General features: G+C 48.8%; 3 protein-coding genes across 3 annotated transcripts in view; all 3 read right to left on the reverse strand.

Moving 5' to 3' along the window:
* Positions 1–1387: 1387 nt before the first annotated feature.
* On the reverse strand, positions 1388–4486 carry RBM15B (RNA binding motif protein 15B). Its single transcript, XM_080934235.1, has one exon. It carries the CDS (start codon positions 4469–4471, stop codon positions 1808–1810), a length of 2664 nt encoding a protein of 887 aa, XP_080790361.1. The 5' UTR covers positions 4472–4486; the 3' UTR covers positions 1388–1807.
* Positions 4487–6239: 1753 nt separating this feature from the next.
* MANF (mesencephalic astrocyte derived neurotrophic factor) lies at positions 6240–9431 on the reverse strand. Its single transcript, XM_080934495.1, has 4 exons — positions 9308–9431; positions 8569–8696; positions 7628–7769; positions 6240–6693 (listed from the first exon to the last, which is right to left on the reverse strand). Exons 1-4 carry the CDS (start codon positions 9390–9392, stop codon positions 6509–6511), a joined length of 540 nt encoding a protein of 179 aa, XP_080790621.1. The 5' UTR covers positions 9393–9431; the 3' UTR covers positions 6240–6508.
* A 3323-nt stretch (positions 9432–12754) lies between these two features.
* The window catches only part of DOCK3 (dedicator of cytokinesis 3), a 331413-nt gene continuing 317978 nt past the window's right edge, over positions 12755–26189 (reverse strand). The window contains exons 47-53 of the mRNA XM_080933917.1: positions 25406–25527; positions 24066–24204; positions 23471–23618; positions 18807–18925; positions 18016–18103; positions 14216–14298; positions 12755–13392 (exon numbers count right to left, since the gene is read on the reverse strand). Coding sequence (XP_080790043.1) covers positions 12883–13392; positions 14216–14298; positions 18016–18103; positions 18807–18925; positions 23471–23618; positions 24066–24204; positions 25406–25527 — 1209 coding nt within the window. The 3' untranslated portion in view covers positions 12755–12882. The remainder of the gene's footprint in view (positions 13393–14215; positions 14299–18015; positions 18104–18806; positions 18926–23470; positions 23619–24065; positions 24205–25405; positions 25528–26189) is intronic.

Below are 26189 nucleotides of genomic sequence, written 5' to 3' on the forward strand. Positions count from 1 at the left end.
TCTTTGTTAACAGCTGTACTACAACTGTTTGTGACATTGTTCAGGATCTGTAATAAAACTGCAGTAGTCTATCAAGATGAGGTATGACAAAGAACTGAAGTAGTCTAGGATAGCAGGTCGAGACAGTGGCCCCAGATCAAGTATAGGTGGATACATTAACACTTACTCATGTTAGTGTTTCTCAGCCTTCCTGATGCTGCACCCCTTTAATATACTTCATGTTGTGGTGACCCCAACCAGAACATTATTTTGTAACTGTAATTTTGCTGTTAGGAATTGCAATGCAAATATTTTGGGGAATAGAGGTTTGCCAAATGGGTTGTGACCCAGACAGAGGTTGAAAAGTCACTGCTTTAGAGCCATCTTTAGTTTCTCAAGAATATCAGTCAAGGTCCAGTGAGTAGAAATTCCCTGTTCTCCAGTCTTTTAAATTCCTGTCCTTGTAGACAGGCATAAACTCCATACAACCTTCAAAGTCCATCTCAGCCCACAGGTCACGGCAGCTCAGGGAGTAGGCCTGACGCTAAGCACTTGCCTGGCCAGATAGCCTCTAACCAGGGTTGCCACATACTGAACCTGGATGTGATCTGTGGTGACAATTGTTGCCTGACCTGGCTTTCTACTTGAGACAGCAAAGGCAGAGAGTCTAGATCCCTAGGCCACTTTCCCTTCCCAGACATAGGACGCAATCTGTTTCCTTCATCCCAAAGTTGATATGAATTTGGGCTCTATCCCATCACAGCTGTGACTTCTTTCTCACAAAGGAGTGCTATTTCCTTACCTCATGTCTGGGTCAGAACACGGAACACTATCACTCATCAGGGGCATCTTCCTGGCACTGACTCCCTTGCAGACTGAGCATGTAGTTGGGGGGCTCTGTTTGCCACAAAGCTTGAGGTCTGACTGCAGCACAGGCAGCTCTGACGCAGCCCTGAGAGAGCAAAGGAAGCACATCGAAGAGTTAACAAGTCTGGCTCCCTTTTAACCTGCACTCCACGACCCCTGAGAATCAGGCAGATGACTGAAAGGGGAGACCCTAAACTACAGGAAGACTAGAAGACTAAACCAGAGGGAACTTGGGCAGGTCATGCACAAGGCCCTTTGCACCAATATTGCACTGTTCCTCCCTCCAAATGCAGGACTACAAAACTGAGAACTACCCTGTCTAATAGGCTTTGATAACTGGGTGCTTTGTCCAACAGCCACAGCTCAAACTTAGGGAAACTGACAAAACCACCTGTAGCTGTTGGCGCAGATCTCCGGCCCAGGTTTTTCCTCTGAGTGAACTCAGCTCAGGGTAGTAGAACAGGGCTCATGCCTTACGCCTGCTGGCCAGCAGCTAAGATTGACAAGTGTGAGCAGGGTCCTGACTACAGAGAGCTGAGTACTTTTAGAAGCAGTGGTGCCAAAAACATGACTTACGGCATGCACTGAGTGAAGCCTTCCATTCTTTACGAAAAAACCTGATTAAACCAGGACTCTGGTGGGATTAAAAATTCATCCTCTGACAAAGGCTTTACTGACAATTTTCCATACAGTTAGTCAAAAAAATAATAATAAAATAAAATATAAAAAATACAGAATACAGCAGACAGAATCTCATACATGGGAAACGTAAGAGTTTCTTCTTATAAAAAACAAGAAATTCCCCCCAAATCTAAGAACTTAGTTTTAGCAGTGGTCAGGATGCCACCAAATGAACCACGAAAACCCAGCAGAGAATTCAAACCGAGTGTAAGTAGAGTAGGAGCAGGTTTTTAAAATAACTGCTTCTGTGACACAAACGCAGCTGGAAAGCACAGGTGGGCTAGGCAGTGTCTCTTACTATAACTATCACCATGTGTTCCTCCTCTAATTTGCCCAATGTCCGCAGTGCTGACTGGAGGTACTGCTGTGAAAAGTCGCAGGGCGGGAAGGCATAGAGCATGCCAGTGCTGTCTCTGCCCTTAGACCCACCCACCGGCAAGCTGATCACCCCTGCAGCCTGCTTCTGTTTTAAGTAGGAGACTAGGTTCCTGAGAAGCCGCCTCTGTAGGCCTGGCTCCACCACGGGCATCCCCTCAGCGCCAGGCCCGCTGGGGGTTGACTGGATGGCTAGGAGCACAGCATAGCCGTTAGGGCTCCCCTGCTTGATGCGACGGGTGACCTCATCCAGCTTGGGCTGATCCAGTCGAAGACGCTGAGCAATCTTTAGCTGGGTCAGCTTGCTGCCAGAAGTGTGGTCTTTGAGGAGACCACTGATAACTCCCTGGTCCCCTTCAAGGATGTGCATAGATGTTGGAAAGCAGCTGTTTTTCAACACTAGAAGCCCATTCCAACCCAGCTGCAGTGTCTGGGCATACTCTGACAGAGTCTTTAGCTTTTTGGTCTCATGTTTTGGCTCTTCAAGAGTCTTGGGCTCTGCCTCAGTGGTCCGATGATTGCGTTCACTCTCTCTAGTCTTTTTCCCATGGGAAGAGTCTGGAGCCTCATGGTGGTGGTGATGGTGGCTCCTCTCCTCAGCACCATGTCTGCTGTTGCTGAGGGAGTTGCTACCTGACTCCTTGGTCCCTTCACTGGAGTGGTTCTCCTTTCGGCTACGCTCAGGGGTGCGGTCCGAGCCTCGCTCAGACTGCTGTCCCCCACCCTTGGTCCTGCTCCGTTCCTCATAAGGGGAGTGAGTTGTCCTCCCACGGTCACTGGAAAGGCTCCTCCGCTTGCGTCTCTCTTCCCAGGGCTTGGCTATGCTCCGGTCCCCATCTCCTCCCCAGCGCTCACCACTCCGGCTGCGCACTGAGCGGCTATAGCCCTCTAGGCTGTTTCTTCGGTCCGAACTTTTACTGAGGCTGGTCCAGTCCCCTTCCAAAAAGGTCCGGTCTCGATCTGAATACAGAAGGTGTGGAGGGGTTCTATCACGCACCCTAAGGTCAGCATCCAAGTTTCTATGCCTGGTATATCCGTCAGTGAGCAGCTCATAATGCACGGGGAGAGGTGAGGGTTGGTACTGCTGGGGATATCGAGTCTCCTCTGCTTTGGCAAAATCCACCCGGAGCCTGCGATCCGGACCACCCAAGGGAAAGCCCCTCATTTTAGCACAGGCAGCTTGGGCTGCGTCCAGGCTCTCGTACTGGATGTAGGCAAAGCTGTCTCCTTTGACATGATCGATGGTCCGAATGCTCCCAAAGCGATCGAATTCTCTAGCCAGGGCCGCCAGCGAAGTGTTAGGTCCAAGACCACCCACCCAGAGGCGGGTGGTGGGGTTAGCCTTGCCGTAGCCTATCTTTATGGGGTTTCTGCCAATCACCCGGCCAGACATTGCCACCTTTGCCCTGTGTGCCATGTCCAGGTTCTGAAACTTGAGGAAGGCATAGGCACCACCCTGGCCGCGGGCAGGCCTCTTGATGACCACCTCCTCGATGATGCCATACTTCTCGAAGGCCCGTCGAAGCTCCACCTCGGATACACTGTGGTCCAGGTTCCCAATGAAGAGATTTCGAGTGGCTCTCTGATCATCCTCCGGCATCAGGTCCTCCTCGCACACGGTCTGGTAGCCGTACGGGCGTCCGCGGTCGTCGTACAGCCCGTAATAGTCCAGGGCTCGCTCCCGAGACAGTCCCACGGCAGCCGCGGCAGCAGCATCCAGGGCAAAGGCTGCGGCGGCGTGCCGCGCACGGGGCTCCCGCAGGGGCGGGGCGGCTACCGGAGACAGCGAGCGCTGCTTGTACTGGTAGCCACTGTGCAGGGGCAGATAGCCCAGAGGGTCGGCGGGCGTTGGAGGCCCCGGGGGCGGCGTGGAGGCAGCCGCGCTGCTGCTGCTACTGCGCCGACTGCTCCCGCCACCGCGCAGGTACACGGGCTCTACCTTGAGCGGGCGGTCGTAGAGCAGCAGCTGACGGGCCAAGGCGTGCTGGCGGGCCTCACGCGCGTCCTGTGGGTGCCGGAAGTTCACATAGGCCACGCGGCCGAGCTCCGGTGTGTGTGACAGACGCAGGCTGATCTCACCGAACCGCTTGAACTGGTGGAAGAGCCGGTCCTCCAAGTGCTCCGCCGGCAGCGCCGGGCTTAGGCTGCTGATGAGGAGCGTCTTGTACTCCGGAGCCGCCGTGGAACCGGGACCCGCAGGTTCCGCCCCGGGGGGCGGCGGAGGTGGCGGGAGTGGAGATGCGCGGGGCGACGCGCCACTAGCACCCGGGTCCCCGGAGGCCTTGCCGGTGCGTCCTCCGCCTCCAGGCGCGCCCGAGGAGCGCCCGCTGCTCGCTCGGTGATTCGCATCCCCGGCAGCGCGCCCGTCACGATGCCCGCCGCCTCCGCCACTGCCGCGGGGCTTGTCACGAGCCCGCGCTGGAACCGGGTGCTTGGTGCCGCCGGAGGCCTTGTGCGCTGCTCGCCGCCCGCCCGCCTCTGCCTCCCGTTCGCGCTCCCGCGGCCGCTTGGCGGACGATGACGAGCCACGCCCGCTCGGGCTGGAATCTCGTTCGTTTTGCCGCTTCATTGCGCCGGCTTGGCGGGCGGGCGGCCCGCAGGTGCCTCAGAGCGGCAGCGGCGGCGGTCCAGGAGGCAGCGCCCCCGGCGCCGCCATCTTGGACAAAAGGACTCGGCGGGGCGGGGCGGGAACGGCGCGGAGGGGCTGGGAGCTGCGTTATCAAGCTGCGCCGACCGCACCACGTGACTGAGGTGGGCGGGACGAGAGTTTCGCTCGCCGCCTATCACCGGGCTCCGCGGGCCTGTACCACGTGACACCTTGGCAAACGGAGGAGCGGGTCTGACTGCGCGCTCTGGCGCCGCTGCGTGGTTGCCGGGGCCTATGCACCCGGCTACGGTGCTGTGCGCTGATTCCCTTGGGAGCCTGGCCGGTCCCAGTTGTGCTTTTGCTTTGTGCTCTAGAGCTTGCTACCCCGGGTCCGCCTACCTTTTGCCCCGCCCACTGGAGCAGGTGTGGCTGCTTGGCCGGATGCCAATTGTTGTATCCCGCTCAAACCTGCCACTAGATTGAAGAAATTCTATCCCCTTCCATGCAGTTTTCTGACTGGGACCAGAGGTGGCATCCTTGAAGGTAGACACACAAGAATCCCTATACCCTGTCCACGACACATATCCAGGCATCTTATGCATCCAGATTCTTCAGGCACTGTCCTGACAAGGGTGAAAACGAAGACTACAGACACAGGTGAGACCTCCCTGGGTCCAGGTACAGAAACTAAAGAATGCATTTGCAACCTACAAACAGGCATCTTGGTGCCTCTGGGTCCAAATTTCTGCTGTAGATATCTGGGCAGACAGGAGACTGGAAAGGTGGGGGCTGCAGAGCCAAGGGTAAAGAACAGGTAATGCCATTAGTTATCACTTCTTGCCATGTTGACATCTTGCTGGCCAGGGTCTTGGCCACACATTCAGGTGAAGTATCGGCAAGGGTACCCAAGGCCGCTAGAGTTTATGTTCTCCACAGATGGTTGCTGGCTTCATAGATGGTATCTGTAGGATGACACACCCAACTCTGCCCTCCTCCCACAAGCAGAAAGCAATCAGCAGGAGAAAAGTGCAGGAGGAACTTGGAAGAAACCACAGAGGGCTTCTTGGCAAGAAGTAAGGCCCCGAGGATGCAAGGTGAGCATGGAGACCACACAAGAACTAAGACAAGCTCTTTGGAAAACATAACTTCTTAGCAGTTGCTCCTTTCACATCTTTGGAGGCAGCAGGAGCAAAGTGTCCCCACCTTCACAAGTTCACAAGTGCCAGCAAAGGAGCAACTGAAAACCATAGTGCACACAACTCTTCAGACCCTGCACTGTGACCAGTTCACACTGCTCTGCAAACTGATTCCTGCCAGACTTGCCAAAATCCAAGTAAGCAAGGGGCCTAGCTCTGATAGACTGGAACTCCAAAGAACTAATAAGGAGTACGGGGCAGAGTCAAGAAATGCTAGTTCTGACCACCTGCACTCAGTGCAGAATATTCTCTGCTTGTTCTGCATATGCTGAGCCAAAAGTAAATACTTCAGACTTAAACCTAAGTCCAGGAACAGGCCTATCTTCAGCCCCTTCTACTAGATTGGATGGGGTGGGTGGGGGGGTCAGGGGTCAAGTCTAACTTCACCAGATTGAAGTGTGGGACACCCAGATGCCCAAACCCACGACACATTGGCTGCCCAAGCTCTTAAGTCCTGTTATGGAGTTTGTGGCCCTCAGCACTGGCAGGCTGAGGGATCTTTTCAGACTGGAAAGACAAATCATCTATAGGACAGAATCCTGTGCCAGCTCAACTCTCCAAAGACAATTTTTTTTTCTTTAATAAAAAAATCCCAGACAAACTTTGAAGTCCTAGAGTAAACCAGCAAAAGAAGGAAGTAGATTCCTCCCCACGTTGGGGATTGGGGCGAAGGGGCACGGCAGAGCCAACATCATCATTAGGAAAGCTCCAGGCTTCATATCTCATTGTCAGGAGCCCACTTAAAAAATAAATTACAAAATGGTTGCTTGGGGAAGAGCCAGATGAACTGCTTTCCCCTCAGGTGCAGCAGGAATTGGGCAGACTATAGATCAGTCCGTGCGCTGGCTGCCTTGGGGGCATATTTAGGCATCAGTTCGTTTATCTTCCGGATATAGTCAGACTTTTCTGCACAGCCTTTGCACATCTCCCCCCAGTCGTCCAGGATCTTCTTCAGCTCTTTCACCCGGAGCTTCTTCAGGTCCACTGTGCTCAGGTCAATCTGCTTGTCTGCAGGGAGAGCAGGAGAGTAAATGGCCGGGCGGGAGAGGCTGCAGCCCAGCCGTGCTGCATGCCAAACCATTCCTTAGGATGACTAGCCCCACGTGCAGCAGGGGAGACAAATGCATACTGCACCCAAGAGCAAACTGACAAGTCTTCACCAGGAAGGCCACCTCAGGGTGTCAGTAGTCACTACAGGACATTCAGCGCAGACAGCCCACATGGTTCAGAGGAGGAACATAGCTCCAGTTCCCCAAGGACTTTCTACATGTTAGTACAAAATGACAGTTCCAAGCTGGTGGCAGAGCAGACACATCCCGGTCTCCCCATGAGGCATCAGAGTCAGATGCTTACTCCATAACCCACGTGACCCAAACAAACCTACACCAGAGCCAACCAGGATTCCAAATCAAATTCACACAAGCATAAGGTCCAGAGACTTGAGGTACAGTAAACACTAGCATTGTTTAAACTTTATAGGAGACGCCTGGCTCTTCTCAGGTCTGGGATTATGTGCAACCAGATGGGCTCTGCCATGTGAAGCTGTAACTACGATGCTTGGGGTTTAGAGCCATCACAAGCACAGCCATGACCAGTCTGCTAACTCAGGTTCCCACACCGTTTCTCTGCTCAGAAACTGCGGATGCTCTCAAGCTTACTTACACTAAAAGACAAATTGCTCCCCAAGGCTCCAACTTGAGGTCTGATGTACTACTCCACTATCTATAATCTCTAACTGCACCGTTCTTCTCTCAGATGGCCTTTCAGTCAATCTGTGATCCTTCAAAGTATGCCAACAAGTCACCTCACCCTCTGATCCTTGAAGCACAGAGTATCATCCTTTATGCTACAAACCCCCTTCGAAGACTCTTCTGGCTAGGAAGTTAAGCCCAGAAAGGGCATGCAGAAGTGGCAGAAGGCGCATGGTCCTGGTTACACTCACCGTATTTTAGCTCACAGATCTGGCTGTCTTTCTTCTTCAGCTTCTCACAGATCTTCTCCACAGGGATATGGTGGGCCAGGGGCTTTGATACTTCATTGATGATCTTGGTGGCAGCATCATCTGTGGCTCCAATGTAGTAGCACTGTAGCAAAAAAAAACCAAAAAAAAAACCAAAAAAAACCCCAAGCCTTAAAAACCTACACTCAGGAGTAAGTTCATGTCTCAGAGGAAACCAGAGGCATCAGATTCTCTGGAGCTGGGTTACAGGATGTTGTGGATGCTGGCAACAGGTCTCCACAAGAGCAGTACACTTTCACAACCAATTCTCCAGTATCAGACAACTTTTAGGTCATCTTGGAAACGTCTCTTTGTCAAGGCTTCAGTTTGCTAGTACTGCCCAGATCTAGCTGTTCTAGGCCCTAGGCACTTGATATATGCTCAGTCCCAGAGTTTCCAGGAGTACAGGAGCCATTAGAGTTCCTATGCGAGACTACCATGGAAATTAAAGCTACAAAGGCTGACGCTTCACCAGGGCTCTTTACCTTGACTTGGCCCTGGCCAAATCTTGGGGGCAGCTAGCCAACTACTGATCCCAAACACACCAAACTCTTTCTGGCCTTTGGGCACTCACACGCCTGGATGTGCTCATCCGGCTTCCCTGATTTCCTTCCTCAGAGGTACCTAGGATGTTCTCATCTCTGACAGCTCCCACCCACCGAACTCTCCTAGCTTATTTTCTTCATGGCACATGTAAGTCACTGCTTTGCAACTGCCTGTCATTTTTCTCTCCTGGTATTACCAATATTCAGCTTACAGATGTTTAATAAACAGATGATAAAACCACTTAATCCTCACATTAGTTTATATACATGTCCCATCATGAAATGGACATGATGTGCACATGAGCCAGGGACATCCTGGGTGGGTCACCAGCTACTTACCAATCGATTCTCTTTGCCTCTTGCTTCACGGCAGAACTTTACAAGTTCTTCTTCAATAGTGGCTGGTGAAAATGTGACATCTCTGTCTTTGAGGTCCTGGTAAAATCTTCCCAGGTAAGAAATACAAACTAGAAAAGAGGGAGATGTTAAATAGTTATTAGTCTCTATTTCCCCAGGAAGAAACCCTGGCAGCAGTTTTGACAGAAGAGATTAAAATTCCCTCCTCCCTCAGGTACTCACAAGAGCACAGAACCCTTAGGTCGCTCAGGTCCTAGAACCTAGTGCATGCTGGGAATGAATATTATCCAAGTGACCCACACACAACCCTCTCTGCTCTTTCAAGTTTAAGCGGAGACTGGACAAGTGTCCTTGAGGTAACTCATTGTGACCTCATAAGGACAGACTGGAGGCTGAGGAATATTATCAAAATGCCCCTCATTCCGAATACATCGAACCCCTAAGTGCAGCTTAGCAACCCGAGACGGTTGCGGCCCACAGGATCCCTTCCTGTAATCTCTAAAATGATGGAAAAGGCCAAAACTCCCGCGACGTGGGCTGCCGGTCAAATTTTCACGCGACTAAACCGACGCGTTCCCTTAAGTGGGTCAACGTTTCTAGGCCCAGGAAATAACTCCGAGGCCCTTTCTCCAGCGGACTCTCCGGGACAGGCCGTCGCCCCCACCCTCTCGGTTTCCTTGGGTTTAGTGCGGGCAAGCCGCCCTCACCCGGACCCCCGCACCTTCACAGTCGCCTGACCGTAGCGCCCGACTGTCAGGCAGAACGCTCAGGGCCAGCGCTACCGCCAGCCCGCGCGTAGCCCACATCCTCCCAGACAGTCGCCACCACCGCCGCCGCCGCGCGAATGAACCGCACCCGGCGCGGTGCTCCGCCTAGTGGGCTGGATCACAAACCGGAGCTTCCTATTGGCGTGTGGCCCCAGAGCCCACCCACATGCCGCATGTTCATTGGTCCACGTGCCCAGGAGCCCAGACCGGCGGCTCCACGCTACCCTTTCTCATTGGCTGGTGGTGTCTGGGACCTAGACAGTTGTCGGTTGCTGATTGAGCCTGGGCGGTCCATAGGAAGCAGCTGGACGGAAGGTGCACGGCTCGCCGTGCTAGGTAGGGGCAGCTGCTTGGGCTGTTTACCTGGTACCCTGTCAATCTATTGACTCGACCCGAACACCCTGTCTTGGCTCCACACCCACTCTCCTCCCAAGCCCCGGACTCGTAGAGCAGGATTTCTGGTGTCAGCCCATAGGTAGCACGAGCAAGGATCAGAAGCGGTTCCTTGTTTTGAACTACCACGTGGATTGGCGAACCAATCTTGGGGAGCTTCCACTTCCATTCGCTGGCTGCCCAGATCCCGCTTTATCCTGGGTTAGACTGCAGAACGTCTTAAACGGAAGGCTCTAGGCCTGCCTAGTCGGCTGCTGTTCTGAACCTGAGGACCTCGCGGCAAGGCTGCGAGCAGAGGCGTTGGTCTACCTTCCCAACGGAGGTCATGGGATCTTGGCAAATTTTGTTCTCCACTCTTGGAGGAGACGCACGGATGGGAACTGGAGACGTTACCTCGTGGATTGCCCTAATGCTAAGTAAGTTCAAGGGCTTTGGCCACTCGCCCTGGAAGGCGGAATACGGAGAGCGGCCGACTAAGTGCAGAAAGGTATCTGGAGCTAAAAGGGCTTGGAGCCCGGCGACAAAGAGTTTGAGAGGGGCACGTATGCTCCCATTCATTGAAATCAGTGGATCAATATTAGGTATTCATCTTTAATTCACATCACAGCAGTCAAGGGATGGGGGGAGTCAATTGCCAGATATTTACATCTAAAAGTCACATTTTTTTTTTTTTTTTTTTGGTTGTTGTATTTATAACATGCTACCACAATATATACAGTAAAATGCCTCTTGGGACACTGGCACAATTTTTTTTTCTTTAACTTTTCTGGTACAGGTAAGATCATTTTGAGTCAGTTTTTCTTTAGACATGAATACACAAAAGAAAGTTTGAAGTTTTCTTGTTTTAAATAAGCACAGAATGCCAGAGGTTAAAAACACATTTATAGGGCTTATTACCAATTAGACACACTCTATACATTTTTTTTGCTCAAATTCCTGTACAAATACACAGCATTCAAATAAGTATTTACAAATACGCTTTAAAGAATGAAAATCAGTATTTCACAATCTTTTCAGAGGATTCTAATCTCTGGCCTCCCATTTCCTCACACTGGCTGGTTTCTCAATAAAAAGTATTCAGAATAGGTCCATTTCTTCCAGTTAGGGAAAATGGAGAGGAGCAACACAAATATATTTCACCTTGCATAAAGCAAGACCAAGGAACTTCACCCTACATTCCCCTCCCTACCTCCTGTGCCATCAAGTGGAGAAGGGAGATGTCTGCATGTGATGACTGGCTGCCTCCGTGGACTGAGGTTCACAGATTTGTCTGGAATCCTAAAGCTACCTAAGAATCACATTCAGAGCTAGACTTGACCCTCATATCTGTGAACCCAGACAGTCCAGACAAGCTTACCAGTGAGTCTGGGCTCAGGAACAGGTGTATGTGCCCTTGGAGCTGGGCCTATTGGATTGGCCTACATCCTCAACAGTCTCTGCTCTACTCTGCCTGAATGATCCTGAGGGTATCAGAAAGCCCAACACTGTTGGTACCTGGGCCCCAACAAACTCTGAACGGAAATGGGCCTTCTTTCTTTTTCCATAGGTTATTTGCTGGCAGTTCTATTAAACTTGTTTATAAGAGAAAAACACTGCAACCATGGGTTTTTGTTTGGAAAAAATTGTGGAGAAGGGATGAGCAGCTAGGGGCCAAAATTTGGCCACAGCAGGCCAGAAGGCTAACAAGTTAAAGGGAAAAGGGGAGCAACATACCTACTCATCAAGGAGAAGGCAGTTTTATGGCCATCACTGATGTGAATGTAAGCAAATAAAAGGAAAACAATTGCCTCAAGACAAGTTATTTTAAAAAGTAACTTAGAAGCACCCTGGTAAAATATTACCATACCCCCACCATAATACCAAGAGTAAAGTCAGTGCCCTGACATAAATTTCCTATAAAGTCACCACTGTGCCCTGCCTAACAGACTGGGGAGGTTTGAAAAACTGCCCTTCTGCCTGTCCTGAACCCTGAGTGGTGGGCGGTCCCTATGAGTTTGGAGTAAAGGGCTCAGTACTTGGCTGCTTGGAAGATAACAGTTTTACTTGTGTGGCTCTTCCTCCAAAAGGAGAAGTTTCCTCCCACCATTTATTTATTTATATTTTTTAAACCCAGGAGCTTGCTGAACCTGACCACACATCCTCAGGGCCTGGAAGCCAGGCTGGGCAGCCAACCCCAAGGCTCAGAGGTAGTGCTGAAAATCCCTGATTCAGGCTCTAAATGGCAGGCATTTGGGGCCACCTATGAAAGCAAAAAGGTTTTCTGGCTCCTGCCACACTCCAGCCTCACTCTTGTACCAGCTCGTTCAAATCTAAGGGAAGGGACCTAACTCCCCGCAGGAGTGAAAGCCCTTCTCGCTTCATTTCATTAAGTCCCAGGACAGAAGACACAACCCTTTCAAGTCCATTTGAGCCAGGGAGGCTTCTGCAGATCATGAGGTGTTTTGAGTGGAAAGGAGCAAAAGTTCCGAAGTAAGAGTGATGAATAGTGTCCAAGTGAGAGAAGAGACAAGCCTGGCCTATGGAAGCCTGGCAGTATGCCCTAGGCATGCAGTTAAGCCAGTCATGTGCCTGACCAGCCCCTCAGTTGCACACTCCTAGATGGAAGAGTGGGAAGGTGGGCAAGCATTTGTGCAAAACGACTTGTGGCCCCTTTGTCCACCTGTGGCATGTAGTCCATGTGGTCCTTGCAATCCCTGAATGCAATCAAGAATTTTTCTGTCCATACAGCAAAGGAAGAGTCCCTAGTGCAATTTCCATTCTTCAAATCTGTAGCCTGGAGGGAGGGCCTGGGCTCCTACCCCTGGGCTCTGTAATGTTGCAAAGCAATTGTGTCTGTGCAATATTACCATATAGCTCCATGTGGTTTGGAACTGCAGGAGGAAGAAAGCAACTACTGCATAAAGAAAAACCCAGAAAAAATGGAAACAAAAAGTAAAATGAAAGAAGCCACAACCCTTCATGCTGCTGTGGCCTCTGAACATGGCAAAACATGAGTTCACGGCAGTAGAACAGAGACTCTAGTGGTTTTCTCCTGAGTGCCAAGCCTTTAGCTCCCTGGAAGGGACTTGCTTTTCAGACCTAGAGTGCCTGGGCAAGCTGCTCATGGACGGTGGTAGTGCAGCTGCCTCTCTGCTCCTCACTGTTCCCCTCGGCCATGCTCCCAGGCCATGCGGGCTTGCTCCTCCTTGGCACTCCCAGGAGGCAGTGAGGGCTTGCGGTGCAGGCCCCTTGGCCTCTCAGCCTCCTCCCGCAGTAGCACACCTTCATCATGCTCTAGGGCTGGCAGGCGGGGGTGATAGGGCTTGGGTGGCAGCGCAGGTGGGTCCATGGGATCCTGAGGGATGACACACCCTGGGGCTGAGTGGCTCCTGCATGGCTGGGACTTGATGGAGTCAAGGACAGCGGACTCAGAGAGGCTGTAGTGGACAGGGAGGTAGGGCGGCTCAAGGTCTTCATCGCCATTCCAGGCCTGGCTTGGCATGGAGTCCATGGTGTCTGTTCGAGGTGGGGCCTCTGAGGAATGCCCAAAGTTACTCTCACTTAAGGAGGATACACCGCTACTGGCGCTGCCAGACAGTGTGGAGTTGCTGCCATCCAGGCCCGATTGGGGGCTTGTAGGGGAGGCTGGGATGGGGTGGAGAGGAGACTGTGCGAAGGAAAGGGTGGGTAAGTTAGAACCCCTTCTAGACAGGTGGGCTGGCCTGCCATGTGGAGACCAAGAGTCTGCTTATCAATGAATCTTAAAATCTCATCAGCCTCATGTCTGTTTCTTCAGCAATGATCCACTAAGTATCTCCCCCGCCCCCTCCCCAAAGCAAGGTAGTGGAGCCCCAGAATCACTATTATTTCCGAAGGCCAATAAATGCCCCTGTCCTGGCTGCTGGGCATTGATGCACTTGGGGCTAAGTGCCCGGTTTTGTGTGGTTTGAGTTAGAGACAGAAGGGCTAGGTTATTAGGCAGAAGAAACCCTGGTGTGCCATAGATCAGATGAATGCTATTCTGCTGCTAAAATTGGTCACAGACTTATCTTTCCTAATTTTCAGAAAAATTAATCTAACAACAGGATTCAAATTTTACTTCTTGAAATTTTCATAAAATTTCAAGTGCCTAGTGTCTGATATTTCTCATTTTCAGTTGACACTAGTTTTATAAACTCTACTACCGACTGCAGGGATATTTATTTAGCTATTGGTACTGGCAGAGAGCCCCCAAGTTTCTCGGTGCTCACTACACACATACTTTTGTTGCCATGGGTTGTCCACAAGACCCTCTGGTCTCCCTGTCCTCATCACATTTGTTGCAGGATGCACGGTCACCCGCAGCTCTACTGTGGCTCTTGCCACCCTCAGCTTCTGCCAGCTTAGGCTCTCAGGATAGAGGAGCAGAGGAGGGTTCAGGTTTCTCTTGTAGGCCCCAGGGGTGAGTCTACAGCAGTTGAGGCGGTGGGACAGTTGCTTCAGTACATTACCTTGCGCAGTGTCCGGGCAGGGAGGGCCGGGGGGGTATCACCCAGAGGGTGGTGGAAGGCGTCAAAGTGTAGGGAGTAATGACCTGTAAAGACAATAGAACCAGAGCTCAGCTGGGAACCCTTGCACAAGTTGCACAGCAGCATCACCTTGCTGGGCACTGGGCAGGTGTGGAAAAGTCCCCTGAGAACATCTCAGCATTGAAGGCCACAGAAAACCTTTCTTTATACCGACAGTCTGCAAAATACAGATTGCTGGGGTAAAATAATCACATTTCACACAGGAGGCCAGGAAATTTGAGTGCTTCAGAGCCCATGAAACAGCAGGCCCCAGACAGGAGAAGTTCTAGTCCGCTGGCTGGTTGATGGCAGGCTGGTGAATGGTGTATCTGGCATAGTTGGTTTTGTTGTCTTCAGCCTCCCTAGCTGGGATGGCCTTACTGGGCTAGCTTGTAGGACTCAGGAACTGTATTGACCTCAACATTCAGCAGGCTCCTCTCTGTGGTGTGGATGCTTTTTCCTTGGCTGAGATGGTCTAGATAGCTACTGATCTAGCCCTTGCTCAGAGTTGGAGACCAGAAACTATTTGGGGGACCCGCTTACCATGCAGCAGGCTTCGGGGAGGCACTGGGGGGACCATGATGTGCCCCATGAGGGCAGACAGGAAGGGCTGGGCCTCTTGGGCTCCGCTATCCAGACTCCAGCTGCTGGGGGCTGCTGGCACCGCTGAAGGGTGGAAAGAGATGGAGTGAACGGAGGTTACTTCTTGAACTTCCCACTTGGAGAAGCTGCCCTAAAGCCTGACGCTTCTCTGGGTGTGCTCTGTGTAGCCCGCACACAAGTGGCATGTCAGGCCCTACAGGTGAAAATTGGCCAAGCAAGGCAAAGAGAGATGACTGGCCAGAGAATGAAGCTGCCTATGATGGCAAGAGTAAGCTGATTTCTGAAGTGTTTAGGATAAGGCAAATGGAGGGAAAGTGCAATAAATAGTAAATACCTGCAGACTCTGGGGTCTGTCAGGAGAAGAAAAACTAGAAGGGCTCTGGAAGGAGTGCAGGGCAGCTAAGAAGATCACACAAAGATCACAGGACAAAGAGTTCTTCTCAAGTTAGAGTTCAATCAAGGCTCTTGCACTGTGTATGCCCTGGTGAAAAGCAGGATGGAGCCCTGGGATGCAGAATAGAGTAAGCCCCAAAGCAGTCCAGCACATCAGCACTGGCTCTTGGCTACAGCTGGGTGACAGTTAAAGAACTGTGAAGGGGAGAGGAGCAGAGGCAGGATTTTTGATTTGGGGGTTTGGTCACTCTGCAGAAAAAAGAAATATGGGACACATTGAGTTGGTTCTTTCCAGAGAACAAATGCTAGCAAGAAGAAGCTAGCTTCTGTTCAGAAGCTTTGCTCTGATAGAGCTTTTTGGAGGGGCAGCCTACATAGTCTAGGTGTCTAGTATGGGCACTATTTAAGGCAGTGGTAGCTAGAGGGAGCTAAAGATATCCAAAGTCTGGGCTTTTTTGGGCCAGACATTCAATGGTGAAATCCAAAGTTTGATAAGAGCTGGGATAGAAAGAGCTGGAGTCTGGTCTCTGAGTAGGATATGGTCCTAAGTGCTGGGTCCATGGTATTCCATGGATAACATCATGTTCCGTCTCTTTGCTCAGGGACTAGAATATGCTTGCAGCACAGCACAGGTAAAACATTTGTTATAAGAACTGCTTAGGCCCATGATATACTACTGATAGCTAATAGCAGAAAGTAAGGAATTTGGATCTGATGAGTAACTACTGAGCTGTTACTTGCAAGAGAGAATTCTGAATGTGCTCAGCGTTGGATGGCTTCCTCAGAAAGCCTGAGCTCAAGAGCAGGCACTCCTCCCTTTTCCCAAGTTCTCCAGGATACAGCAGGAACTTCTTGGTTGTGAGCACTGGGGCTCTCTCCCCAAAATAAGGGATGGCATTTACAATGAAAGCCACAGATCTCAGGAAAGCAGCAGCTTAAAGATGATTCTGAGAACCTTCTCCAAAAGGATCTGCAAAAGTTTACCCTGAGGGTCCAAAGGAACCTGAGGTCAGGAACACTGGAGAAGAATGACAGAAAGGGTGTATTTAAGACTGTGTTTGAGCAAGTCATTCCATGTCAATCAGAAGCCATAAATCGGCAGTGAGGCCAGTGGACCTTCGCCATGTAGAGTAGCCAAGAGAATGATTTATCCTAGTAAAAGAGCAAGACTCTGTGTCCAGTCATGTATCAGCACTAACAGATCTACAGCACTGGCCTGAGGTCTCCAGTGCCCAGTCCTTGGGCACAGAGCAGACTTGTCCTGTCTGGGAATGACTGGCAAAGAAAAACCTACTGGTGAGAGGTAGGTTTCTAAGAGGACCTGGGACAGGGACCCAGGAGTTAGTCTGGCCTAGATATTACCAATGGAACATTGTCTAATTTACTGACACTAAGTGCTGACCTTGTGGTTTGGATACGGTAGCCCTGGGCTCAGCTTTTGTTTGGAGACACCTGTCCTTCCCTCATACATCTAGGGTGGCCATGTTCAGCTCTTTGCTGCAGTATGGCTTGAGGCCTGAAGCTCTTCTGTGTCCAGCTGACGGAGCATCCTGGTCTGACCACCAATACGCATTTGAGCTGTGTGTGACTCTTGGCTAGTTTGAGATTGAGCTGCATCTTAGGTGAAGAAAACCCATTGTGGATTTTGGCCTCCTAGGCCAAAAAGGCCCATTGTTTTCAGGTCATTGGTGCAGGAATCCAAGAAGCCACTTTCTTGGGATGTGCAGCCTTGAGGTTAGGAAGGCATCTTCAGTAGGCTCTTTGTGGCTGAGCATCTGGCACTAATGCTCACTAGGAACGGAGGATTTGGACCCAGTGATTGACGCCTTACAAAAGCCACAGATTTTGTCCTCTATTATCAAGAGAGGAAGCAATGGCAGCAGACAGCACTTGGTGAGCAGGTGCAATGACAACAGAATGAAGGGACAAGGTCTGAGGGGCTAAGGGACAACACACTAGATTTCTGGGAAGTGAATACGTACTGAGCCCAACAGATGGAGGAGAGGCATGAACTATGGGGCCAGGCTCTAGTTGTCAGACAAGCTCAGCCTGTTCCCCATTTAGGTACTGCTCTACTAAAACTAATTCAGGTGTCTGGAGCTTCAGCTCAAGGTCACAGAGGTTAGATGCTGGTTCTTAATGTCAGCTTGAGGAGCACAGGCAGTGTGTCAGCATCTAAACAGCTGCAGTTTTAGGGAGAGTTTCTCAATTTATGGAGTTGTACAGATGGAACCAGTAGTCACTGGTCAGAATGGCTAAGGAATGACTGGACTTCACTGAAGCACCTGGAACTTTCCATGTTGAAACTTACTTTTGGAAAATTCACTGTAGTGTATCTTTTCCATTCCTTTGGGGCTTTCATTGGCTATAGTTCATTCTGAGCTCTAAGGAGTTTCTGAAGCCCCAAAGAGACCATTAAGGCATGCTAAATTTTAGAAGCCATTAGGAAGAACCAAGGAGAGCAGATGCTCACACAGCTGGAGTTACAATGAATAACTAAAGGCAGATAGCAGTTGGGCCTCTATGAGGGTGGGCCCTGGAGAGAGGGAGAAATACAGAGAGACCAACAGGATCCATGCCAGGTGTGGTCTAAACAGTGAACTGAGAAACTAGTTAGCACTATGTCTAGGTAGACAGACCTGGGCATTGGGTTGTGGCTCAGGACTGGACAGTTGGAAACTCAGGAACAAGAGCCAGACACTCAAGATGGGACAAACATGAGAGAGTTCCTAGGGTGAGAAAAATACCTTTTTCAGCCATAGACAGATTGGGGTCACTGCAGGGTTTACAGGCTCCAACTACTTGCTGGAACAGGGCCCGCTGGAAGTTTGGTGGCTGAGGGAAGGAGAAAAATATCAGAGTGTGAAAACAGCCAGCTACATCGTGGGAGGCAGTGTTATGGACTACAGGAGGCAGGGCATTCTAAGTTCACACAAGGATATCAAAGCAGTAAGACGGCTCATGCTGAGATGTGCCAAGAGCTCCACACCAGCCCTAGGAAGTCTGTTTCAACTGTCCAGGTATATTTGGATCCAAGCACTTGCATGGATACTTGAAACATCACCCAGGTTGTCTTGTGCAAGACATAGGTGCCTCCATTATCTTACTGTCACATCTTTCTGTTTGCCAGGAAGACCACTGACAGAAAGGTTTAAAGACCCTGTCTGCCTCACAAGCATTGATTGGTCTTTGTGATATGCTCATTACAGCTTCCCAAGATGCTGTAAAAGCCAACTTCTTATGCTAGAGAAATGGGGAGTTCATTAAGGTACATATACCTTAGTAGTTCACAAAGCTGGCCAGAGGTTTAGACAGATACCCAAGCAAGTCTAGTCTCAACCCTGTTGCTTCATACCTGCACTGTCTTCATTTCGAGCCCTCAGATTCACTGTCCTCCTCAAACCAGGAGTCAAACAGCCTTCTTACAGAAGAATGGGGGAGGCATGCAAGACTGTGCAAAGGTTTAGCAAAAGTAATGAAGGATCCCAAGCCAACACACTTGTAGCAGAGGACAGGTAGTCAGGGCTAGGTCTGCTACCTGTCCATTCTCTAGGATGGCTGCTGGATACATGGCACTGCTTGGGCGGTCCCGATGTGTAGGCAACAGCAACATCATTTCCCGGGCATGTCGGTATTTATCTGGCAGAGAGGGAGAGCCTGTAACCAAGTGAGAACAATCACAAACAGATGACAAACCACAGATGGAAAGCTCAGTGGCCATGCATTGTTAGGACTGGAAACTAGGGTAGGTGTCCCTCACAGTTAGGGTGAACTAACTCAGCAAAACATGAAAAGAATGCAGCAGATCTAGTGGTTAGATGATAAAGATCTGGTATCCTGGCTGACAGAAGCTACTACCATACCCAGAGGAAAAGGGTAAGGAGAGTTGAAGCCTGGTGCAGGGTTCTTGGGGATTGTGCTCTCAGGGCAGAGATGTGTCCTGGACACTGGCCTCATCAAGGACCCAGGTGGGAGCCAAGGCCAGCTTGTGATGAAGTCATAACACAAGGACAAGAGACACTTGGAATAACAATTACAAAGTTCTGACTCAACATACTAGGTCTACACATACTTACCTTCTTCAAACACCAGTGGCTCTATTGTCTGCTGGCTTCCATTTTGGCATATCCCTTTCAGATGGTAGGCTCCCAGAACCTTGATTCTGCCTACCTGTCAGACCTATTACAGCTCTTAAAGACAGTCTAGCTGGAAGCCCAGGCCCCGCACACAGGTGGGTTTAATAGTTGCCTGCTCTTGAGCTCATACGCATGTAACTAATCAAGAAGTTAAAAGACTTAGACCTGGGCTCTTTTGTTGTTGTTGGTTTTCTCAAGATAGGGCTTCTCTGTGCAACAGCTCTGGATGTCCTGGAACTTGATCTGTAGACCAGGCTGGCATCGAACTTAAGATCTGCCTGCCTCTACCTTCTGAGTGCTGCGATCAAGGGTGTGTGCTACCACCACCCAGCTTCGTGTCCTTTTCTATTTAGGACACTGAAGTAACTCTGGCTGAGGTGCTATCAGAGCACTGAGGAACTTCCCATCTGTAGTTCTTAAGAACACTTTCTATAGAAGCAGTAAGATGATGCACTAGCCTTCCTGGGACAGGGTAATATGAGCAGTTCTGCACACACACACTTATCTGACTCGGACAATAGCCTGTCTATCAGTCCCTTCATGGCAAAGTCATCTGGTCCCCAATGCTTCTGGCTAATTCAGCTTTGAGAAGCTGGGCAGTGGAGACTAGCCCACTGGCTTCAGTTGAGATGACTCTGCAGATCCTAGGCAAGCTGAGTCTGTGAAACCCACCATCCCCCGGGGTTCTCCTGAGCCTGTGGTGTCAGCACTGTTAAAAAAAAAAAAAAAAAAAAAAAAAAAAAAAAAAAAAAAAAAAATCCAAGCAGAGCAAACCCAGGTCTTCAGCCAGCTCACTACAGGAGTTCTTGAAAAATCCTTGAGTCCATTGTAGTCCAAAAAGTCTGTGTAAATCCCAGCAATTAACTTTTTCCAGTTATTTTTGTAACTTTTTCCAGTTGCGGTCCTAACAGAACCTCTGGGCAGGCCTTAGGACTTATCTTTTACAATGGCCTTCACTGATAAGGGAATGTTTAAAGTATGGCTATTTAAAAAAATTTAAACTTCTTGTTTTGTGGCTTCACTGATGTTTATGTTCTCTTTTAAAATTTGTGCTTTAGGCAATCTCAAGAAGAATATATAAAGAAAAGAAAAAAAGGGAAGGGGAGCTCCAAATCTCACTGATTTGTCTCTGCCTTCCCAGCTGGGAGACTGTGAGTGCCCCTGAGCCCTCTGGACAATCTCTGCATGTGACTATCGGCAAAGGACAAAAAAAAAAAAAAAAAAAAAAGAAAAAAAAAAGAAAAAAAAAATCACTTTGACATCAGCTCAGTCAAATATGTCTCATGATACCAACTGCGCATTCATATGTGCTGCCTTGATCCGTGCTGGGGCTGTGATGAAGGAACATCCTCCTAAAGGTCTAGGTGCTTTGCTGAGGACTTATGTTCCAGTTGTGGTGCCCCCTCTTGTGTTATAACAAAGTACTGTACATTAATTTTCTTCAGTTCAGCAGACTCACTTTGCCCTAGGTAGCCAGTCCCTAGGTTGCCCACCCTGGGACAAGGGTGATGTTAAGGTTAAGACATTTAAATACCATGAGTGCCTGTCCATTTATATGATGTTTGAACTGCTTCAGGTGCACTCCAAAAATGTCTAGGTAAGTTGTATTCTAGTGCCACTGAATTACAAAAGTATTTCACAGGCTTAATCTGCCTTTTGATCACCAGGGGGAGTCATGGACTTACAAGAATTAGGCTGTTCTTTGCAGGCCACTGGTCTTACAGATTTCTAGTTCCAGGAACCAGAGGACATCATGTCAATGGCATTGTCAAGGAAGGACAATAATCTAATGATCTAGGAGTAAGAAGGGTGATTCCACTCACTGGTCACAAGAAGACATTAATAAATGAACAGATCACTCACTGCTTTGTTTGCCAAGGGTACTTCCATTATCGAACTGGAACTGCCACATTCATTTGAAAACAGTCTTACCCCATGATGCTGTGCAAACTTTGAAAAAAAAACCTATTTGATTTTACACTGTGTGAGACAGTGATAGCATCTACATGCCACAGTGTGCAAGTCGGGGGTCAGTTCTTTCCTTCCACTGTTGGTACTGGGAATAGAACTCAGGTCCTGTAGGGCTTTTTACCCAGAGCCATCCTGCTGGCCCCACACAACAGGTCCTACATGGTGCTTAACAGATATGTGGGCGCATCTAACTTTCTCCACTGGTGATGGCTGTGAGTAGACTATACAGATGCTGAAGTGGAAAGCGGCTCCCTCTTTTCCTTACCACTCCTGCTCAGTTCCCTGCTTTGGGCTAAGTTCTATTTAACACTGAATGCCTTAGAGGGAGAAGGGGCTCTTCTCAGTTTTCCTCTGTGTAGTATTCTGGAGTCCAGCCACTGAGAGAGTTTGTCTCTAAAAATGGGGATCATCAATGACTTCTCAACTATGCTCCTCTCTTCACAGCATACCCTTTTAATTCAGAACTATAAGACAGCTGTTTAAAAATATGTAAGCTTTGAGAACACTTTATATTATGCAGCGGCAGCTAACAAAGGAAATGGAAATAAAGAGCTAACCAGGAGAAATTTTCCTCTATTTCACTCTGATGTGCTTCTTAGATAAGAGCCATATAGATTATTCTCCACTGAGCATTCAATAAAGGCTTTTGAGTGACCAAATCACTTACTAGTTTGATACAGGGACAAATGACTGTGTAATGGTTAATCTTACTGCCAGTGGATTTAGGATCACCTAGGAGACAGACTTGTGGGTGCAGAGAACTGTAAGTGAGGAGGGAGGACCCAGGCCAGAAGCCTGAGCTGAATACACAGTGTTAGGAGGAAGCCAGTGAGTGTGCCTTATCTGCCACTGCAATGACTTCACACTTGGAGCTCAAATCAACCCTTTCTCAAGTTGTCTGCCATGTATCTAGTCACAGGAACGAGAAAAGTAACCAGATGCCAGTGTACTAGCTAGTCTGAAATGTTTCTGACAGCAGCTACAGAGCAGAGGAGTATTAAGCAGTATTAGAGCGGAAGAGATGGCTCAGTGATTAAGAACACAAGCTACTCTTCAGAAAACCTGAGTTTGACTCCAGGCATGCCCACCAGGCAGCTCTCAACAGTCTGTAACTCAAGTCCCAGGGAATCTGACATCTTGTTTACCCATTTCTAGCCTAAGGAATCTAGAAGTTAAGATATCTAGAAGGTAAAACTGACAATAGTAAATGCAGATAGTTTTTACCTCTATTTTAGGTCTGCCCTAAATTTTAGGCTACAGAACAACTCTTAGTTGGCCACAAGGCTAAATCAAACTTAATATTTCCTCCTTACTGGGTCTTAAAGGTGGTTTGGTTCTTGTATACTCAGGCCTCTGCCATTCCCTTAGGAAGGCAATTTTGCACCCATCAATAAAAACTGCACAAGGAGGCCAAGTATGGTGGCACACCTTTAATCTTAGCATTTGGGAGGCAGAGGCAGGAGGATCTCTGTGTTTTCCAGTAATCCTGGTCTACACATTGAGTTCTACACCAGGTAGGGGCTATAAATTGAGAATTTACCTTAAAACAACAACAAAAATCTCCAAGACAAAACACCCCCTTTCCAAATCACAGAGGCATTAGCTGCTCAGTCCCTCTTGTCCTCCAACACATCCTTGTTACTCTTCATTCCACTAAAAACCTCCCCTCCCTCTCTGTCTCTTGCTCCTCTTTCCATTCCCCCTTTCTGGATATCTACCCAATTCTAAACTTTTTGTCCCAACACTTTGGGAATTTCCATTCCATTCCTCCCAATCTTTCCCAAAGATTTCCAATCCTTACTGCAACTTCTTGTAGATTTATATCGCTGAACCTACCTACCTTTTTACTTCTAACTCAGAAGGTTTAACTCTTTTCCTTTTCCATCTTTCTCCTCCAGGCTGCTGGTGAGAACTCTAGTATACTTGCCCTGTTATTTTTCTCTAACTTCAAAAAATTCTTCATTAATCTACAAAAGAAATTCAGTCCCTTGGTGACAACAAGGCCACTCTCAAAGATATAAGGACATATGAAAGAAAGACAGAGTTCACAAAACTTTGTATTCTCCTTCAGCAAGCAGCATCCTGTCATCCTTACCTCGGGTGCTAGAAGGGGCAGAGGTGATCATCTGGGATGGGGCAGAATGAGTAGAACTCAGGCTGGAGGAAGAAGGGCTTGCCTGGGACGAGGACAGAACAGAGACGTTGGTGGCTGAGCCCTGGTACCTGGGGTTGTGATATGCAAGCTGCAAAGGAATAGAGATGAGCATGTCTGAGAGGTCAGTGATGATCCAGGCCAAGTGATGGAGCCTTTAACCTGGACCCTGATGGAAGCTGGGCTGATGGCATGCAGTAAGGACTGCCCACAACATCCACATGGAGCAAGACAGCTGCACTGGCTCTATTGTGCTGCACATGGAGAAGAAAGGACTTAGCTATCAGGACTGCCAAATAGGAGACTAATCTGGCAGATGATCTTTGCCATGCAATCCATAACAGCAGCTAGGTCTGAAGCTAGATTTCCTGCTTACAAAATAAGGCATGGGAACTAATACTTGGGGTGGTATAGAAAGAAGGCAGCCTTGCTAGCTATGAAGATGTGTGTTCTGAATCCAGTAACTAGAAATTTTGAATTTCTAGCCATCAGACCAAAAAGCTGTGGTACCCTGCTCATTCTTGCATAGCTCAGGTACCTGCATGTGGTGGTAGAGGTCTTCAGGAGCTTCACCCATAGAGTTGTCACCCATCATCATCATGTTTCCTGCTTCACTAGATGCATGTGAGGAGAGAGAGGATGATGAATGGCGGCCTGTGCCCATCAAGTTCATGGGGCTGTGAGCAAGAACAGGAAATAGGGAGGAATCAGGCAATAGCTAAGAAAACATGCTAGGCAGTCGGTAGAATGGAGAGATGTATGAAACAGTGACACCTAACCTTGGCCAGAACTTGTTCACAGGGTTCTACAGCTAATGTTCACACCTGTCTGAGGCCTAGAGGAGTTCTGAGCCTCACTCTGCCACTGGCCTGAGAAAGCTTATGACAGTACCATCTCTTCAGAGTTAAATGAATTACAGCCATTCAGTATGAAAGCAATAGCAGTTTATTAGGAGAAATGAAAGACAGAGATGATCAATCAGGTCAAGGATCCTATACTCTTTCTATGGAAAGTCAGTATGAACACTGCCTAACTCAGCACATGTGATTATGAGATCTGCTCTGAGAGCAGAGATGTCTTACTGATATGAAGACACTATCAAAAGAGACAGATGTAAACTATAACTACAAGTTTCCCAACAAATTTCCTCTGTCAGTACTAGCAGGCTCTCTGTTCATTTGTTCCTTTCTCATTAGTTGAGTGGCCACTCTACTGAGCTGCACGCTGAAAAACAAATCTAAGTGAGAAACTCCTTGTAGTAGGTTTCTTTCTTAAATCTGGCTTCTTGTCATAAAGGCTTTGAGTATTCCCACTTGAGACTGCTCAGGTGAGAACTCTTAAGTTTTGAGCAGTCATCATTTGAATGCCACACCACTATCATTATTCTCTTTCTTAAAAACAACCAACAATCTTCATTATCTTTGGGATCCTATCCAAAGGCACATATGAACAAGACCCATGCTGAGTAGGCTCTGCCCCCTGCCATCCTGCACCTCTGTCTTTTAGCTCCACTCCTAGTGCTGGCCAGGCCTTGCTGACATCACACGCATGTATGCTCCTTTGCCTGGATCTCATCGCATCACTGTTCAAACCTTTTCTGCCTAGCAAACTGTCTGTCCTTCAAGACTTATCCCAATGTCCCCTCCTCTGTGTACCCAGAACACCATGTGTATGGTTCTCTTATGTAAGACACTGACTTAGATGCAAGTCAGATGCTACTGACTGTCTAGTGCAGGAGCTGCTTAAGCCACAGCTGTGGGGATGAGGGATAAGAGGGGACATGATTATATACAAGTATTCTCTTTAACTCTTTTTCTCTGATGCTTATTTCCCAAACTTACCTCTCTGGAGGGAACCTTCCCAGCCCTAATGACATACCTGTGCCTGTGGGTCATTTTGATGTTCTCAGGGCTCATGGGGCTATGGGATGCCAGAACATTTCCCCGTGGGGTGCTGGTGCCTGAACATGCAGGACTTAGCTTATCCAAGCCTGGAAACTCCTGTTGAGAAATGAATGCTTGTTCATAGAAAGCAAAGAATAGATAAATAAAGGATATGAGAATAAGTTGTCTTCTGGTAAAAGTGTAAAACAAATGGACAAACAAAAAGAGAGCCATATGATATACTTCTGGTTTCTTCTGGACAATCACACCTTCATTATTTAATACTCCCCTAAGCATACTGGAACCTAGACCAGATGCTATAGAGCCCCAGGTATACTCCACTAAGAAAGACGCATCTGAAATGGACTGAAGTGAATCTGAGTTTACAGGAGAGTGTTAACAGGCTTCCTTACTGCAAAGCACATAGAGCAATGGCTGGGACAGAGGAGAGGAAGAACTTATTATTCAGCTGTCAGTGCAAACTCTTACGTAAGAACTGGTGCAGGGTTTTATTGGATTGCTAAATGGCCCAGCTCTTAACCTCAGTTAAGTTGCCCGTGACTCAGTCTACAGGGAAACAGTAAAAAATGTGCTGATATAAGTAACTGAAAACAGCACAGTTCTATTTAGCATTATTAAATTCTTACTAAGTATGTAGACTTCTTGGCAGAAACTTCTAATCTAACGTCCCACTGGGTGACAAAAAATATATTGGTCTCTGTCTCTGTGACACTGAGGAAAAGTTAAAGCACAACTTTCCAGGTTTTCTCAAGTTTTTC

This window comes from Micromys minutus, assembly GCF_963924665.1.
Source record: "Micromys minutus genome assembly, chromosome: 21".
Lineage (NCBI taxonomy): Eukaryota > Metazoa > Chordata > Mammalia > Rodentia > Muridae > Micromys > Micromys minutus.